This window comes from Garra rufa, chromosome 18 (assembly GCF_049309525.1).
Source record: "Garra rufa chromosome 18, GarRuf1.0, whole genome shotgun sequence".
Lineage (NCBI taxonomy): Eukaryota > Metazoa > Chordata > Actinopteri > Cypriniformes > Cyprinidae > Garra > Garra rufa.
The window spans coordinates 34,913,268-34,932,841 of record NC_133378.1 but is presented as its reverse complement, the minus strand read 5'-3'; the positions used below and the strand labels follow the sequence as shown (position 1 = coordinate 34,932,841).

The following is a 19,574-nucleotide window of genomic DNA, read 5'->3' as shown; positions in this document are numbered from 1 at the left end:
AAAGGGCAAAAACACATAACAAAATAACTAAAACCAAAAAAGAAAATAACAAATATAAAAAAATAGAAAACTGTTTTTAATTTCAAAATATATATATGTACAAAAACTGTGCTCTTGTTGTTAACAAAAATAAATAATTTTATGTAACTGAAATAAAGTTGAAATAAAATAAAAATATATATGTTAAAAACTAAAAAATAATAACATTGACAAAAGCACATGACAAAATCACTAAAACTTTTCAAAATGAAAAGTGAAAATATAAAATAAAAGCTCATTCAAAATATCAACAAATGTATAATAGTATATACATAATACTATAATACACAAATGCACACTGTACCTTTAACAGACAGATTATGCATAGTGTTAAACTGGAATATTTAATCATAAATGCGTAAATAAGTCTCACCCATTGGCTGAATGGTCGTTCCTGACACATTCTGTGTTCCCGGATCCAAAACACCACCTTGACCGTCCAACAATGACTGGACATTGAGCACCGTCTGATTGTCCATGCCTTAATTAGGACAAATATGGCTTAATCAATACATAAATCCATCAGTTATTTAACAAACAGTACAAAAAGTAGTTTTAAATGAGCGTATATATATACTATATAATCATTATAACACATGCATAGTATTACATTTTTGTATAATAATACTTAACTCTGTATCAAGCTGTGGTAACCTATTAGTTAGTTGTTTCTTAATCCCTTCTTTGCACATATTATATATAATACAATATAATATAATATACTATATAATATAATACTTATTATTAAATTGTTGTTTTAACTCAAATCAATATTTCAAACCATATTTATTCATTTTAAAACATATGTACGATTGTCTAATGAATATTTCCGTATTGATTCACCATGATATTTATGTTTATGGCCATTACTTTCGGTCATAAGCGTTTTTACTTTAGGGAAGGAAGACAAAAACAGCAAAACACAACTTATACCAAATAACAGCTATTTTATTTACACCAAACATGATATTTAGTGTATTGAAGCAGAATAAAAACATTTATTAGATGCTGTTCAGTGGCTTTTCCACCGATGTGTCTCTCTCCCTCCGCCATGATCCGCAACACGAGGCTGTTATTCCAATCGCTCTGCCTCCCTCCTCTACATCAATCTCTTCTCAGGTACATTCAAGTGAATGAATCGAATTGACCGCAGTCCTGCGTTATTATTATTTACATATATTTTTAAAAATACTAGTGTGCTATTCACACACTCTGACATTTACACGAACCGAAACAAATGTGTAAAATGTGTTTCTTTGGCCTGTTCGTCCCGAACGCGCATGCAATCTCACTGTAAACATAAAATAATTTTTTTACGGTTTGTATAAATTGCTGGAGGATTTTAAATAAAGTGCATTAATACCTTCCAGAACCTCAAATATTGCCTGCGCCATCTTGTAGCTCCTCTGTGCATAACGCCAGCGGTGGGCGGGGTTTAATACAATCGTTCATATTGAACAGAAAGTTTATTTATTTAGCTAGTTATTTTAATGACAATGGGATTTTATGTATGTTTTCAAACCCGTACACCAATTTGTATTTTTTAAAATATATATATGTGACCCTGGACCACAAAACCAGTCATAAGGGTAATTTTTTTTTAACTGAGAGATATATACAGTACATCCTCTGAAAGCTGAATAAATAAGCACTGATGTATGGTTTGTCAGGACACATCTATTTTAAAATCTGGAATCATAATTATTGAGAAAATCACCTTTGAAGCTGTCCAAATGAAGTTCTTAGCAATGCATATTACGAATCAAAAAATAAATGTTGATATATTTACGGTAGGTAATTAACAAAATATCTTCATGGAACATGCACTTTATTTAAAATCCTAATGATTTTTGGCATAAAAGTAAAATTGATCATTTTGACCCATATTATGTATTATTGGCTATTTCTATAAATATACCCATGCTACTTAAGACTGTTTTTTTTTTTTGGTCTATGGTCACATATTTTATATTTTCCAATGATTTGAAACCAAGCGTACACTGTGAGTTGATATTTTTATAGGCTACATAAAGCAATTTTGCATTTGCTGTAAAATTAAATCTTTAATAAATGTGTAATAACATGAAATAAAATAGAGAATAGATTAGATTAATTACACTACCAGTCAAAAGTTTTTGAACAGTAAGATTTTTATTGTTTTTTATTGTTTTGTCTCTTCTGCTCACCAAGCCTGCATTTATTTGACCCAAAGCACAGCCAAAACAGTAAAACTGTGAAATATTTTTTGCTATTTAAAATAACTGCTTTCTATTTGATTAGATTTTAAAATGTCATTTATTTCTGTGATTTCAAAGCTGGATTTTTATCATCATTACTCCAGTCTTCAGTGACACATGATCCTCTAGAAATCTGATTTGCTGCTGAAAGAATACATTTTTATTATTATTTTATTATGTTGAAAACAGATGAGTAGAAAGTTCAGAAGAATAGCATTTAACTGAAAAAGAAATATTTTGTAACATTATAAATGTCTTTCTAATCACTATTGATTAATATAAAGCAGAAATAAAAGTATTAATTTCTAGAATTTCTTTCCCAAACACAAAGCTTTTGAATGGGTATAGTGTATACTGTTACAAAAGCTTTTTATTTTAGAACAATGCTGACCTTTGGATCTTTCTATGCATCAAAGAATCCTGAACAAAATGTACCCAAAAATTGATAATAATAATAAATGTTTCTAGAACAGCAAATCAGCATATTAAAATGATTTCTGAAGGATTATGTGACACTGAAGACTGCTTCAAAATTCAGCTTTGATCACAAAAATAAATTACAATTTAAAGTATATTCACATAAATATCAGTTATTTTAAATAATAAAAAATATTTCACAATTTTACAGCTTTTGCTGTACTTTGGATCAAATAAATACAGGCTTGCTGAGCAGAAGAAACTTATTTAAAAACATTAAAAATCTTACTGTACTTCCAGTAATTAGTGCATAATTTTAGACATTTTTTTTTTGTGTGTTTGTGTGCATTTCATATGAAATTAGAGATGATTGTGCATGGATTAAGAAAATACATAACACAATAATGCAAGTTTAGATTTCAGAAACAGCACATTTTCTAGACGATCCGACAAAAGCTTACAGAGCACGAACAGATGGTTCTTTATGTCAATACATACAAATAGCCTAATAATATTTCCAACTGATCGAAGTTATTTTATTTTCACACCAAAAGTCATAATCCGTCACTATTGCTCAATAAAAAAAACATAAATAAATCCAAAGACGTTAGACAAAATGTTTTCACTCAAACAACTCTTATCTTTCAAACGTGAAAAAAAGAAAGCGCGACATCTTTGAGTGACAGCCGCGCCAGCCAATCAGCAGCCTGGGAACGCTGACGCATAGCGCGAAGGATGCAACTTTTCAACCAATTGGCGCGCGGCACGCTGGCACGTGCCAGTTTCGCGGCAAAAAAGATTTGGCGCGTAAACCTTTGAGCAGGTTCCGATCAGCTGGAACAAAAAAACACAACAACAACAGAAGCGATTCCGACTGCGTCGGGCGCGGAGACAGTCGGACCGCACCTTTCTTGTGTTTCAATGGATATATGCGCTTAATAAGCGAGAATCTGGACGTTATTTGGAGTTAAGAGCAATACTTCCTGGATGGAGTCATTAAAATGGACAAAAGCGAGGGATATTTTGGATTAAAGTGTCAGATGAGAACAGAAAGCAGACTTGGGCTTTGTTTCGCATCCGGATCGGGTTGTATCTTTATGTTTAGATTCTTCACACCATGTTTAGTAATATAATTACACGCTTCTAAGACGTTAACCAGTGCTCAAGTGAAAACAAACTCTGCTACTTAAAAAAATATCGCTAAAAAGTCAATAATTTGACTTGAAGACTATACTGAGTAATACTAAGGTTTTATGCACTTTATAAATTGAAACTGCTTTGCTATTTGTATATGATGATGCTTATTTATAATGAACTGTGTGTGTTATGCTTTTCAGCCATTTTCAAAAGTACTTCCTTAAAGGAGCCCCAACTCTAAACTCATAATGCATCTGAAACAGCTTAGAAATGTTTATAAGTAACATGCATGCTCTGATTATATACTTTTATTAACGTAAAGTTGATTTTTGATTTGCAAACTGAAGCTGACCTACATTCTGGCCTTGTTGTGGTTGGGGAGACTCACCCATATGTTCAGCCAAGGCCTGTTTTTAACATGCTTTTCAATGTCAGAGCATGCATTTTAAAAAGCAACCCGTTTCCATGCATTGAAAGCCATAAGGATTGCAAATAAACCCAGAGACTAAGTGACCCCCCTGCTGTTTTAGCCCGATATGTCTGAGAGTTTTATATCGGGTCAGACCTCGGAGGACCTGCTGGCGGATTTCGAGTCGCTCTTGAACAATGGCAGCATCGATCTCAGCGAAGATCATCAGATTGTCATCATCTCCACTCCTGGCACGGCCACAACCAGCTCTGCGGCTGGTGACATTTTGCTGTTTGCAACCCCTCATCATACCACAACTACCACCACAACCCTGCTGGACCACCGGAGACCTACTTTGGGCCGCCCGCCGGTACGACTTAATCCTATCCGGACCCCACTGCATGTGACCTTTTAACCTTTGGGATTCCAAGTTTAGCCTTGCATTTTGGAATCCTCACCCTTTGAAATTCCATTTCACAATTGGTCCATTCCACTTAGTGGCCTTGTAACCCAAATCCTGTAGGTTCAAAATCCATTGAGGAGTGGTTCATGATTACCGTAGCGCTTGAGTAACTTATGCTTAAGGTCACAACTCGCATTTCTCAATTACCGCTAGATTACCGCCATGCTATTAGATGGTTGCTGAAGCAGCGTTATTGTTTTATGACACATGGTTTGTTTTAATTACGCTGCGATTAAAGGTTTTATGTCGTTATGTGTTTTGTGACGCATGCATTGATGTAATAATCGGATGGTAATCGCTCTACGAGGTCATGACCTCTGCTTTTTGATTTCAGGTGAAAAGGAAGTTGGATTTGGACAGTGATCATCAATATATTTGCACGTCCAGACCTGCTACACATGGACCCGCACCTCCAGCCACACCCGCGCCTCCCAGAGGTATGATCGCTTGTTAAAATAGTCAAGAAAAACTGGAACCGTCAATCAAGTGTGATTGTAAATGGTGTTAGTAAGAGTCCAGTCTGCTTACCCAAGGCAGCTTTTATTTGGTCTTAAATATTGTAAAATTCTGAAATATTTTTAGAATTTAAAATAACCATTTTCTGTTTGAAAACATTGTAAACTGTAATTAATTCCTGGGATCAAACCTGGATTTTCAGCATCGTTACTTTTGCTCTTCAGAGTCACATGATCTTTCAGAAATCATTCTAATATGTTTATTTGGTGCTCAAGAAAAATTTCTGATTATTATCAGTGTTGGAAATACTTATTTTCATGATTCGATGGTAAATATGAAGATGTATAACATTATAAATGCATTTAGCGTCTCTCTTAATCAATTTAAAGGATTCAGAACAAAAATTTACAGAATGTACTCACCCCCTTGTCATCCAAGATGTTCATGTCTGTCTTCAGTCAGAAAGAAATTATGCTTTTTGAGGAAAACATTTCAGGATTTCTCTCCATATAGTGGACTTCTTTGGTGCCTGTGAGTTTGAACTCCAAAATGCAGTTTAAATACAGCTTCAAAGGGCTCTAAATGATCCCAGTCAATGAAGAAGGGTCTTATCTAGCGAAACGATTGGTAATTTTATAAAATAAATGAATATTTATACGCTCAAGACAGTTAGGGTATGATGAAAAACTCCCATCTCATGTTCTCCTCCAACTAGGGCTGGGCAAAATAGAGAAAAATATCACAATCTATCTTTTTTTTTCATATCAGTCGATATTGATAATTATCACAGTAAATGTCAATTTTTAATTTTTTTCAAATTTTAAGGCAGATATTTGCTCCAATGTGAAAGTTGTAAAACACAGATGGACAATTGTGGTTTTAAACTATTTCTAATGGTCAGATGACAAACACTTCACAGTTTTTTAATTCTTTACACTTTTCCATTTTTTCCTTAAAATAATAATAAAAAAATAACAAAAGAGTAATATTGTTTAAAATCAAGAAACCGGTTTGTGTTGCCTTGTAATAATACAAAAAAAATTTAGTCTCTTAGAAATACACATTTGATAGTAGCTTGAGTTGGGATGCAGATGTAGTTTTATGTTCATTATCAAAATCAATAATATCGGTAATAATTGTAGCAACCTCGTTTTTATATGGTAACATTTAATTACTCTAACTGTTTTTTGTTTGGTGTTTTTAAACATTGGTCTTCCATAGTAGCATACATTTAGACGGTTATCACAACTAACCACAAATATATCGCCTTAATACTATGGTAAAAATGTGATATGGTTTCTATGCATGAAAACCGTAGTATAAGTACATTTAGGCCTGGTTTTACAGACAGGGCTTAGACTAAGACGATTAGGCCATTGAAGTAATTTTTATAAATGTGCTGATGTGCATCTTGAGAGAAAACAAAAGCACTAAAATATTTCAAGACCAGTCATTTTCTTTCAGTTGAAATGTTTTAAACTTACATTTAGTGTGGGATTAGGACTTGTTTGTGAAACCAGTGGTTAGTGTAAATGCATAAACGCTATAACTTAATCACCTAAAATACTGTAATTATATTCCATTACTCCTGGCTTTTGTTCCACCTTTGGTGCATAAACAATATATTGAACATTTATCAAACTCTTGTTGTCGTTTATTTAGAATTTATATAGCACCATAATTATTGTGATTTATCAGCCCTACCCTCAACTTAAATCACCCAACACCACTGTTTTACCTTTTGTTTTGTAAAGGGCTTTTGATCTTTGGATGTTCACTTTGTGAACACTGGGTTGGTACTTCTGCAGCGATGAAGGGCGATTTTGAAGTTGGAGGAGAAAATGAAATAGGAGTTTTTTGACATACCCTAACTGTCTTGAACCGGAGCACACAGAGTATGCATGCACATGGCAGAGCTAGACAAGATGAGCATTTGTGGTTAAAAAGTGTATAAATATTAGAAAATGACCAATCGTTTTGCTAGATAAGACCCTTATTCCATGGCTGGGATCATTTAGAGCCCTCTAAAGCTGCATTGAATCTGCATTTTGGGTTTTCTGTTCCTCTTTTATATGAAAAAGGAACAACAACGTTTCAAACAACTGGTGTTCATCTGTTTACTAATGTTTCCGGACGTCGCAGAGCTGTCGTCATCAGCTTAGCTCGCCTCTGGCCCGCCTACATCAGATACACCGATTTGATTGGTTCCCAGAACTGCTTACGTAATGCAGTAAAGTGGATCATTGCTCGATGCCAGAGTGTCTTTCAGAGACAATTCAAATTGTGCTCTCGCGAGACCTCTGGATTTCCAGGGTAAACTACTCCAACATCTTGGATAAAAAGAGTAAATTATCTGTAAATTTGTTTCTGAAAGTGAAATAATCCTTTCACTTCTCCACTCCAGTATAAAACTATTTCTCACCTGAAATCCGCTCTTGTTTTAGTGCCTAAAGTGGCTACGGAGAAGTCCCGCTACGACACATCTCTGAATCTGACCACCAAGCGCTTCCTAGATCTCCTGGCTCAGTCTCCGGACGGCGTGGTCGACCTCAACTGGGCCTCTCAGGTGCTGGACGTCCAGAAACGGCGCATCTATGACATCACCAACGTCCTGGAGGGAATCCACCTGATCTCCAAGAAGTCCAAGAACAACATTCAGTGGCTGTGCGTTCCTTATATAGATCACTGTTTTATTGAGGACTCATTGCTCAGAGTGTGTAGTAGTTAATCTGTGGTGTGTGTTTGGTGTGTTCAGGGGGAATCGCATCGATGGGGCGTCCGTGGCCAGGTTTCAGGCGCTGCAGAGGGAAGTGTCTGAACTGACGGAGGCCGAGGAGAAACTCGACGAGCTCATTAACAAATGCAGCTTACAACTACGACTGCTCACAGAGGACACGCACAACAAGAAATATCCTTTGAGATCTCTTGAGCGCAATCTCAAAATGGCCTATAGCTCTTTATATGTGACCCTGGACCACAAAACCAGTCTTAAGTCGCTGGGGTATATTTGTAGCAATAGCCAAAAATACATTGTATGGGTCAAAATTATAGATTTTTCGGTAACACTTTACAATAAGGTTCATTAGATAACATTAGTTAACCACATTAGTTAACATGAACTAATAATGAGCTGCACTTATACAGCATTTATTAATCTTTGTTAATGTTAATTTCAACATTTACTAATATGTTATTAAAATCTTGTTAACATTAGTTAGTGCAGTGTGAACTAACATGAACAAACAATGGACAATTGTATTTCAGTTAACTAATGTTAATAAAGATTAGTAAATACAGTAACAAATGTATTGCTCATGGTTAGTTCATGTTAGTTAATACATTAACTGTTTAACTAATGAACCTTAATGTAAAGTGTTACCGATTTTTCTTTTATGCCAAAAATCATTAGGTAAATTAAGTAAAGATCATGTTACATGAAGATTTTTTGCAAAATTCCTACTATAAATATATCAAAATGTAATTTTTGATTAGTAATATGCATTTTTTGCTAGATTTTTTTGCACCCTCAGATTCCAGATTTTCAAATAGATGTATCTCTGCCAAATATTGTCCTATCCTAACAAACCATACATCAATAGAAAGCTTATTTATTGAGCTTTTATATGATGTATAGGGGTGAGCGGGGCACAACCTAACGCGGGGTTAATTGTAACACGCGTGGTTTAAATATTTCCACACATGCTAGCATAACCAAATTTATGGTGTTTACTAGTTGCCATAGCAACACTATGCAGAGAAAAAAGAGCGCCAGAATTCAAAAGCCTTTTGAAGATATCGCTGAATATTTATTTTACCATAGTAAAAGTACATTTCTGGCTGAAGTAAACTTTTCATTTCAGTTTTTAATATTCATTTAAAATTCGACAAATCTGCTATTATTTTAATCTCCAATTTGTTATTTATCAGTTTAGATGGTTTATTAATGCTTCGCAAACCAGCAGAAGACACTAACCTGTTTTAAACTCCAGTGGCGCAGCTGGGGAAAGATGTAACACTGTGTTACAATATTCCCCGCTGTTATTAAACTATGCTATTCTGTGACATTAGCGGTGCAGTTTACACGATTTACTTCTAAGGATTTTGATAAGATACCTCAAGAAACAGGTGAATAAAGGCTGACAATCAATGTTTAATGTTCAGAAGTTATTATTTCAAGTAATGTAAAGCATTTTGGCTGGTTTATGTGTGTCGTGTTCTATGAGAGCTGTGTGTGGAGGAGTGGAGTGTTCTTCTGAATGTCTAAATGTGTTTCATCTATCTGTCCACATTGTTTTGAAATAGTGTACAGCTGTGTGTTGCGATCAAAGCCGTTCAAAGCATTGTTGCGATGTGTTCATTTTCAAACTCCAAAATTCGATTATTTTTATTTTTTTTAAAAACGTCATTACTTCATTTGAAGAAGTTAACACATGTATTTTACTGACAAAATATTTTAGTTTGTGTATATTTATTTCATTCGATCAGATAACTTTTTCAGCTGTCATATGGTCGTGTTACAACGTGCCCCTCAGATGTTACAATGTACCCCACCTACGGGGCATGTTGTCACGTTTCACTTCCTTTCTTTTGAGGCAAATAACGAAAAACGTATACATTGTAAATATGAAACAAAGCGATATATTTGTACTAGACAAGTGTGAAAATAACGTGGATAAAAAATTGTACTCTGAACCCCACGTGGATTTACATAAACCGCGAAATTCAAAAAGTGTTAGGTTGTGCCCCGCTCTCCCCTACATCACAGTTTTATAAAAAATAACCTTATGACTGGTTTTGTGGTCCAGGGTCACATATTACACAATAAAAAGTTATACTTCAGATTTAAATGTAAAAACATGTGAAATGTTTTTTTTTTTAGATTTATACATCATCTGAAAGCTGAATAAATAGGCTTTCCATTTATGTATGATTTGTTAGGATAGGGATATTTGGCTGAGACGCATCTATTTGAAAATCTGGAATCTGAGGGTGGTGCAAAAAAAATCTAAATACTGAGAAAATCGCCTTTAAATTTGTCCAAATTAAGTTTTTAGCAATGCATATTACTAATTAAAAATGTAGTTTTAATATATTTACGGTAGGATATTTACTAAATATCCGCATGGAACATGATCTTTACTTAATATCCTAATGAGTTTTGGCATAAAAGAAAAATTTTAGATTTTGACCCATACAATGTGTTTTTGACTATTGCTAATTAAGACACATTTATTCATTGCTGTGTTTATAGAGGATAGCATGATTTTCTCAATGACCTTTAGCTCTTTATTTTAGACTGAATAACATTTATTCAGTCTAAAATAGATTTAAATAATTATTTTAATATTACGTTAATTTTTTAGTACATTAAAATAGATTTTAATATTTTACATTTGAATGTAACAATATATAAAATATTTTTTTCCTGACATTTTTAGATATTCATCTTGATATTTACATGTACAGAGCATGTCTTTTAGAATAAACCTGAATTTGTTTATGATTTAAATTAAGTATTTGTTTTGAAAAATACTTTATACTTATTTATCTGTTTCTACATGTAGATGGAAATGAGTATGATCTTTACAAAATGTCCTTTAGCACTTTATTTTAGACTGAATAACATTTACTCAGTCTAAAATAGATTTAAATAATTATTTTAATATTACGTTAATTTTTTAGTACATTAAAATAGATTTAAATATTTTACATTTTAATGTAACAATATAAAATATTAATTTTTCCATACATTTTTAGATATTTCTCTTGATATTTACAGGTAAAAAGTGTCTTTTAGTGTAAACCTGAATTTATATTTATGATTTAAATTAAGTATTTAAAACAAAATACTTTATACTTATTTATCGATTTCTACATGTAGATAGAGATGAGTATGATCTTCACAAAATGTCCTTTAACACATTATTTTAGACAAACAGTAGTACCTTAAGTTTTTAATTAACAATATATAAAATATTTATACATGTTTAACAAGACAAAAAAAAATGTTTCTACTTAAAATTTAAATTTAACAATATAAAATATGTTTAACATTTTTCTTAAATGCTTTATACATACTAATTAATTCATGAATTTTTGTATATTTATATAAAAAGAGGAGAAAATGGTCTTAAAATCGGTTTTAGCACTTTATTTTAGATTGCAAATATAAATATTAAAGGTATTTTAAAATGTTAAATATAAATGTGATAAATTCATAAATTCAATTTAAATCCAAAATTACAATACATATTACTTTTTTTTTAATAAATATGTATAGGTACGATTCAAATGTAACAACATGTATTTTGATTTGAAATGTATTAAAATTGATTTGAGTAACTGTACTATTAATTTGTAATTTAAAATAGATTTTAATAACATTTTTATGTAACTATATACGTATTTAAAATGCATTATTTTAAAATAAAACCGCATGTATTTAAGTATGTTTACGTCCTTTTGAATACATATTTATGCTTATTTATTTATCTGTGTCTACATGTACAGAGAAAGGGAAGAGCATAATAATCACAATGTTTATTAGCACTTAATTTTAGACAAACTGTAGTACTTAAGATTTAAATTTAACTATATATAAAATAGTAAACATTTTTTCTTAAATATTTATACATATTTATTTATCTTATTGTTTAAGTGTAAAGAGCATCTTTAAGACTAAAGTATTAACATTTTTACTGTAAATTTAACAATATAAAATATTGAATATATTTTTTCTAAATGCTTTACACATATTAATTCAATGTGTGTATATGTACATAGAGGAGAGCATGGTCTTCTCAAAATGTATTTTAGCACTTTTAGATGCCAAAAATAAACATTAAAAGTATTTTAAAATATTAAATCTAAATCTTAGGCAAAAAGAATATATCCAATTTTTTTTGTGTGTGATTTATGTGTCTTTATGTGTTGTAAGTCTTAATAAATGTAAATGTCAAATATGCATATTGCAGTTTTTTTCTGTTATCCTAGTAAGAATGAAATGTAACAATATAACAATTTAGAAAAATAAAATATTTATTTGTATTTATATTTATGTGTAGCTTTGCAAAATGTCCTTTAACTCTTAATCCTAGACTTAAATTAGTTATACTTACGATTTAAATGTAACTATATAAAATAGTAAATATTGTTTTCATGGGTATTTGCTGCATACATACATACTTTTTATTTTTAATTATTTTATTTATTTATCAGTGCAATACAAGAGAGTGTGATAAATGTCTTTTAGCTCTTGATTTTGTTTCTTTATGGGTTTTAGTGTAGATTTGAGGGGTTTGAAGCTGAAATTAGGTCTGGAAACAGAAAGCGAGGATCTGAGCATCTCCAGTGGACTAATACGTTGAGTATGTGGATATTATGATCTTTAACTGAAAGTCACGCTGGGATACGTTAGATGTCAGGACCTGCGTAACACAGTAAACCCGCCGGATCAGATTATCATGGTGATTCGAGCTCCACCAGAGACGCAGATGCAGGTGACTGAACCCAGCGAGGTAAGCAAACACACACACACTTATATTAATTATTTATTTAAATGTATTTATTTATATAATTATTTATATTCATATTTTTAAAATTTATTATTTGTATTTATTTATTTTATTAATTAATTTATTATTAATTTATATTAATTTATAATTTTATTTCATCATTTATTTAAATTTATTTGATTTACTTATTATAATTTATTTATATTTATTCTTTATATATATTTATCATTTATTTTTATTATTTTAAGTTTATTTTTTTCCTGTTTAAGATGAAAGAATTTTTTTTAAATGTCCATGTCTCTTTAAATGCGTTAAACTCATTGTCTCTGTATTGCAGAGTTACCAGATTTCGCTCGAGCAATTATTTGTATTTATTATTAATTGATTTATTAATTGATTTTTATTTATAATTTTATTTTTTATCATTTATTTAAATGCATTTATTTATGATTTACTTATAATTTTTTATTTATATTTATTCTTTATATGTATTTTATTATTAATTATTTTTTTATTTATAATTGTATTTTTTATCATTTATTTATGATGTACTTATCACTTTTTATTTATATTTATTCTTTATATATATTTATCATTTATTTTATTATTTTAAGTTTATTTTTTTCCTGTTTAAGATGAAATATTTTTTTTTAAATGTCCATGTCTCTTTAAATGCGTTAAACTGATTGTGATTTCGCTCGAGCAATTATTTGTATTTATTTTATTATTAATTGATTTATTAATTTATTTTTATTTATAATTTAATTTATTTTTTATCATATATTTAAATGCATTTATTTATGATTTACTTATAATTTTATTTATATTTATTCTTTATTTATATTTATTTTATTATTAATTATTTTTTTATTTATAATTGTATTTTTTATCATTTATTTATGATGTACTTATCACTTTTTATTTATATTTATTCTTTATATATATTTATCATTTATTTTATTATTTTAAGTTTATTTTTTTCCTGTTTAAGATGAAATATTTTTTTTAAATGTCCATGTCTCTTTAAATGCGTTAAACTGATTGATTTCGCTCGAGCAATTATTTGTATTTATTTTATTATTAATTGATTTATGATTTATTTATTTTTTAATTTCCATGTCTCTTTAAATGCATTAAACTGATTGTGATTTTGCTCGAGCAATTATTTGTATTTATTTTATTATTAATTGATTTATTAGTTTATTTTTATTTATTTTTTATCATTTATTTAAATGCATTTATTTATGATTTACTTAATTTTTTATTTATATTTATTCTTTATATTTTATTATTAATTAATTAATTTTTTTATTTATAATTGTATTATTTTTTTATTATTTTTTTAAATTTATTTATGGTGTACTTATCATTTTTTTTATTTATATTTATTCTTTATATTTATTTATCATTTATTTTTATTTTTTAGTTTATTTTTTTCCTGTTTAAGATGAAAGAATTTTTTTTTTAAATGTCTGTCTCTTTAAATGCGTTAAACTCATTGTGTCTGTATTGCAGAGTTACCAGATTTCGCTCGAGCAATTATTTGTATTTATTTTATTATTAATTGATTTATTAATTTATTTTTATTTATAATTTTATTTATTTTTTAGCTTTTATTTAAATGCATTTATTTATGATTTACTTAATTTTTATATTCTTTATTTATATTTATTTTATTATTAATTAATTTATTTTTTATTTATAATTGTATTATTTTTATCATTTATTAAAATTTATTTATGATGTACTTATTTATTCTTTATATTTATTTATCATTTATTTTTATTATTTTTTAGTTTATTTTTTTTCCTGTTTAAGATGAAAGAATTTTTTTTAAATGTCTGTCTCTTTAAATGCGTTAAACTCATTGTGTCTGTATTGCAGAGTTACCAGATTTCGCTCGAGCAATTATTTGTATTTTATTATTAATTGATTTATTAGTTTATTTTTATTTATAATTTTATTTATGTATTATCATTTATTAAAATGCATTTATGATTTACTTATAATTTTTTATTTATATTTATTCTTTATATTTATTTTATTATTAATTAACTTATTTTATTTATAATTGTATTTTTTTATCATTTATTTAAATTTATGATGTACTTTATCACTTTTTATTTATTTATTCTTTATATTTACTTATTTATTTTTATTATTTATTTATTTATTTTATTTTATTTTTTTTCCTGTTTAAGATGAGAGAAATTCTTTTGAAATGTCCATGTGTTTAAATGTTTTAAACTCATTGTGTCTGTATTGCAGAGTTACCAGATTTCGCTCAAGAGCTCCAAAGGGCCAATCGATGTGTTTCTGTGTCCGGAGGACAGTTCTGGGGTCTGTAGTCCCGTCACTGATTGTAGTCCAGCGAAATCGTCCAGTCAGAGCCCCCCACAGTCTGATCCCGTCTCACAGGAAGTGACATCATCTACGCCTGCGACTCTCCCCAGCTCCTCTCCTCTGCCTCTGGGTGCAGACTCAGGTTAGCATGTGATTGTGAATCTTAATTTACTAAAATAATAGTTTTGTCACTTTAGCACAACAAATACCACTTTTGCCAGATTTACTGTATTTTCAGTAGTTTCCAAATGTGTAATTTTAAAACATTTTCCCCCGGTTTCACAGACAAGGCTTAAGCCTAGTTCTAGACTAAAATATATCAGTGCCTTTGTTTTGTCTTAAGATGCACACCAGTAATGTTTTTTTGTAAGCATGTTTATAAAAATTACTTAATTGTCCTAATTGAACTGGTTTAGCCTAAGCCCTGTCTGCGAAACCGGGCCATAATATTATATATTTAGGGAAAATGTTAAATAAAAAATTTAAATCTTAAAGAAATTTTAATATGAAATCCAAATGTACATTTTTAAATGCAAATCGTAAATTTTAATGGAAAAAAAAAAAAAAGTTAATTCTAAAATGAGTTTTGAAAATATAGAAAATAAATGTGATTTAACCCTTAAAGACCTAGAACATTTTTGGGGCACCTGAGGCACCTGAATATTTCTTTGTTTTTTCAGACCTATTCTAGCAGTCAGCATCAATTGTCATATATCATTATAAACATAAGAACTTGAACTTTATGTCTAGCTAATTTAAAATTACAAATTTCCTTTTGTTTTCTCTAAAAATTAGTGAATTTCCAGAATTTTAGGAAAAAACGCTACCAACAATTGGGTGTTTTTAACTGTGTACTCAAACAAAAACTCCTGAAGTTTAGATTTTTTTCTTTAAAAATTTGTATTTAAGTGTTTTACACTTCCAAATAAAATTTTGTCTATATATAACATTCCCCAAGCAAGTTATAGCCAATTATTACAATATTATTTAGGTGCTTTTCAGTGAAAAACAGGCCCATTTCGTTTATTGACAATATAGATCTGTCCAAAAACGTTTCAGGAGTAAAGTCATTGCAGAAACAGTGTTAAATAATAGCAAAACACAGTAAAAAATAATTTACTATTTCATAAATATATTCTTAATCCAAAAGATGAACAATAAACACAAATAGTGTAGAAAGTAGCACAAGAAAAAATGCACAAACTGTCTTGTGCAACAAAAAAATAAATAAACAATCCAAATTATTCACAAACTACACACAAAATGAGAGAGAAATATACAGAGTGCAACCGAAAAAACAGTACAAATAATCTTTAAAAACTATATAATAATTAGTTACATAATATAACAACCAAATAGATGATCTGCTGGCTGTAGTCTGCGTCGGAATCTATTTTACCGGGACATCGCCTAGTGACCGAAAACCCACATTCCAGTGCTTTATCCGGTATCTACTGTTGTTTCATCCTTGTTTTTGGTTTGTTTTATGTCAAAGGGCTCTGTCGTGAGTATTTCTGTACATTTTCAAAGAATGCTGTCATGCAAATGTGTTATTTTGCGTTTGTTTTCATGCACGCAAGACGCACTTTGCTTTCACTTTGCGTCTGTTCAGATCTGCAAAGAAACATACTAATCGGTGGTTCAAAAGACCAAAACCTATGTTTATTGGTTGAATAGATGACAGTTTGAACCAATCGGGGCACAGGGGTGGGACTAAGCATCAACAATCGTTCCTGTTTGGCTCAGAGGACCAAAACGTGTTGATTTCATCTGACGAATCAGTGCTGAGGAAATGTGATGACGTAATCACGCTTACTACGGAGCCTCTGAATATCAATGAGACAAATGCGATATCACTGAAAAGAGCAGACTCTGTACTTTACGAGACTTTTTAAAGCATTCAAATTGGATTAGCGGTTCAAAAGTTATTAAACATTTAAGACCAATAGTTATTTTTAGCCGCCGGCGGCTGTCTCGGTCTTTGAGGGTTAAATATTAAGTCTGAATATTAGGCATAAATGTTAAATCCAAAAAATAACATTTATGATTTACATTTTTAGATTTAACATTGACATTGATACAATTAAATGTAAGTCTTAGACTAAATAAATAAATAAACCCAAAAATAAATTTGTAATAGACATGAACATTTTATATATAACTTTCAAATATACACAATATTTATTTTTAAGAAATGTGCTAAATGTAAAATCTAAATATAAAATTTTTGATTTACATTCAGATTTAATATTTATGAAAAAAAAAATTTAAATGTAAATTTCAAATATTAATATTACAACTCCTAATAATGTTAATTATATTTTTTATTAAATATCTGCATTTTTAAACTTTTTTTGATTGTTATTGTTGATTATTAAGGGAAAATGTTAAATATAAATGTAAATTTGATAGAATGTTTTACATAAAATCTAAATGTACATTTTTAAATACAAATTATAAATGTAAAACAAAATTGAGGTTTTAAAATGTCAAAATTCAGAGTAAATCTTAATCATTAAATGTTAATTCCAAAAAAATGAGATTTTAAAAATATATAAAATAAATGTGATTTAAACATTAAATGTGAATCTTAGGCATAAATGTTAAATCCAAAAAATAAAATGTATGATTTACATTTTTAGATTTAACATTTATATTCAATTGAGATCATTTTAAATGTAAATTTTAAATATAAGTAGTTAAGCCATTTTAAAAATTTCAATACAAATGTGATACAATTAAATGTAAGTCTTAAAAAAATAAATAAATCCAAAAATGTGTGATTTACGTGAATTTTAAATGTAAATTAAGTTGTTGTTGTTTTTTTATTATAAGTAAATGGACTAAATATTAAATATAAATCTTTGGCATTAATGTTACATAGAAATACAAATTTTGTGATCCACATTTACTTTTATGGTACATAATTTAAATGTAAATTTCAAATATAAATATTACAGCTATTAATGGATGTTTTTTTTTATTACAAATAAACCAACTGTGCAATTTTAAAGTATAAAAAAATGTGCAATTTAGAATAATAATTCTTGCTCTTATCGTTTACATTTAACTTTTCCTTATAAATTATCTTAAATTTTTTCTATGATTTTAATTTCCCGTTTCTTTGGTAGAACAAATTATTCAAAACATTTTTCTTCCTTTCAGAGTCATTTCTGGACTCGGACCCGTTTTCCGGCATCTGCGAGATGCCAGATTTCGATTTGTCTCCTTTGGGCTCGTCTGACTTCCTCCTAGAGCGGGGCGGCGTATCAGACGCCATGGGCCTCCCGCTGGACGGTTTCATCTGTCTCTCACCGCCACACAACCAGGACTATCACTTCGGCCTGGAGGATCACGAAGGCGTCAGCGAGTTGTTCGACTGCGACTTTAGCGACCTCGGCCCTCTGGCAGAGTTCTGACCAGTGTGAACAGGAAACTGGTTCCACTTCGCTTTCCAATCCAGATTTGCTCAGAGAGCACCGCCATTTAATTTATTAATACAAATAAGTCACCTTTAAAGAAATAGTTAGCCAAAAATGCGTTGCAGAGTGAATCGACTACTCATTTTTGGTCAACTTTCTTAAATCTTTTTTTGTTTTTATTCAAATTTAATGTAAATGTAATGTCGTCGTGAAGGTTTTAGGATGTCGTGATCGTACCGCATAGAGGTTTGAATATAAACTGACAGGTTTTAAGGACAATTTTTTTCTCAGGAGAATCGTATAGTATTTCAGGTGAGTGATAAAGTACTAGTTACTGCATGTATTTAGGGCCTGGTTAAGTTGCATAGGTTGGTTATGCATGCTGCACGATAATCAATCCGTTGTCGCTAATATGCCGAAAATTATTAAAATATTCAAGTATTCACACACCACTTTCTAATCACAATTATATTCACACGGTCCATGCAAATGTTCATCATGTCACCGATTCTCGCTTTCACAAAGTTCTGCGTCTTTTAAAGCATTGTGTGCATTTTTATCGCTGTTACAGGAGACTTTCTGTATTTATTATAATTAATATCTGATCCTGGTACAGTAAATGCCCAGTTATTATATATAGTCCTCTAATTTTTGTTTTTTTCCTGTGCATGTGTGTAAATATTCATATACTTTCCAGCCTCATCTTTAATATTAATCTTGATATTTAAAAAGCACTATATATATTTTTTTTTTTGTCTATTGTCCTTCAGCCCTTTCTAGGAGTCCATGGATAGGAATAATGTCTCGTGTTTCTATATTTCCCTACTGGAGTTTGAATTGTAAATGATTTCTAGTTTTCTAGACTCGTAATTCCACTTAAACTGTGCGATTAGCTACAGGACGAAGTATATACAGTCACATGAAAGGATTATAATGATATAATGTCGTTGTAGTGGGATATTTAAATGCATTTTGATGAGGTAGGTTTGATTATAAAGGGCTCTGAAGTTTAAGGACACTGTTTGATAAGCTCTTCATCTTATAAAATGTGTAATTTAATGCAAATTGTCCGTCTGTAGATTTGCCCTGGGTTTTGCCTTATTCTGTTTTTTCGAAAGGCAGCTTTTGTTTAGTTGA

The 19,574-nt window shown here is 29.9% G+C and overlaps 1 protein-coding gene across 1 annotated transcript; it reads left to right on the top strand.

The window, feature by feature from the left end:
• Positions 1–3,528: 3,528 nt before the first annotated feature.
• On the top strand, positions 3,529–18,434 carry LOC141291315 (transcription factor E2F1-like). The gene is made up of 7 exons (XM_073823489.1): positions 3,529–4,609; positions 5,037–5,139; positions 7,603–7,822; positions 7,914–8,066; positions 12,561–12,675; positions 14,941–15,157; positions 18,181–18,434. Exons 1-7 carry the CDS (start codon positions 4,367–4,369, stop codon positions 18,432–18,434), a joined length of 1,305 nt encoding a protein of 434 aa, XP_073679590.1. The 5' UTR covers positions 3,529–4,366.
• Positions 18,435–19,574: the final 1,140 nt, after the last annotated feature.

Bases quoted from the DNA above. Each gene is read 5' to 3' on its own strand.
- LOC141291315 (XM_073823489.1), top strand. From the start codon at position 4,367: ATGTCTGAGAGTTTTATATCGGGTCAGACCTCGGAGGACCTGCTGGCG. The intron at 4,610-5,036 runs GTACGACTTAAT...TTTTGATTTCAG, and splicing joins CTACTTTGGGCCGCCCGCCG to GTGAAAAGGAAGTTGGATTT. The intron at 8,067-12,560 runs ATATCCTTTGAG...ACTGAAAGTCAC, and splicing joins GAGGACACGCACAACAAGAA to GCTGGGATACGTTAGATGTC.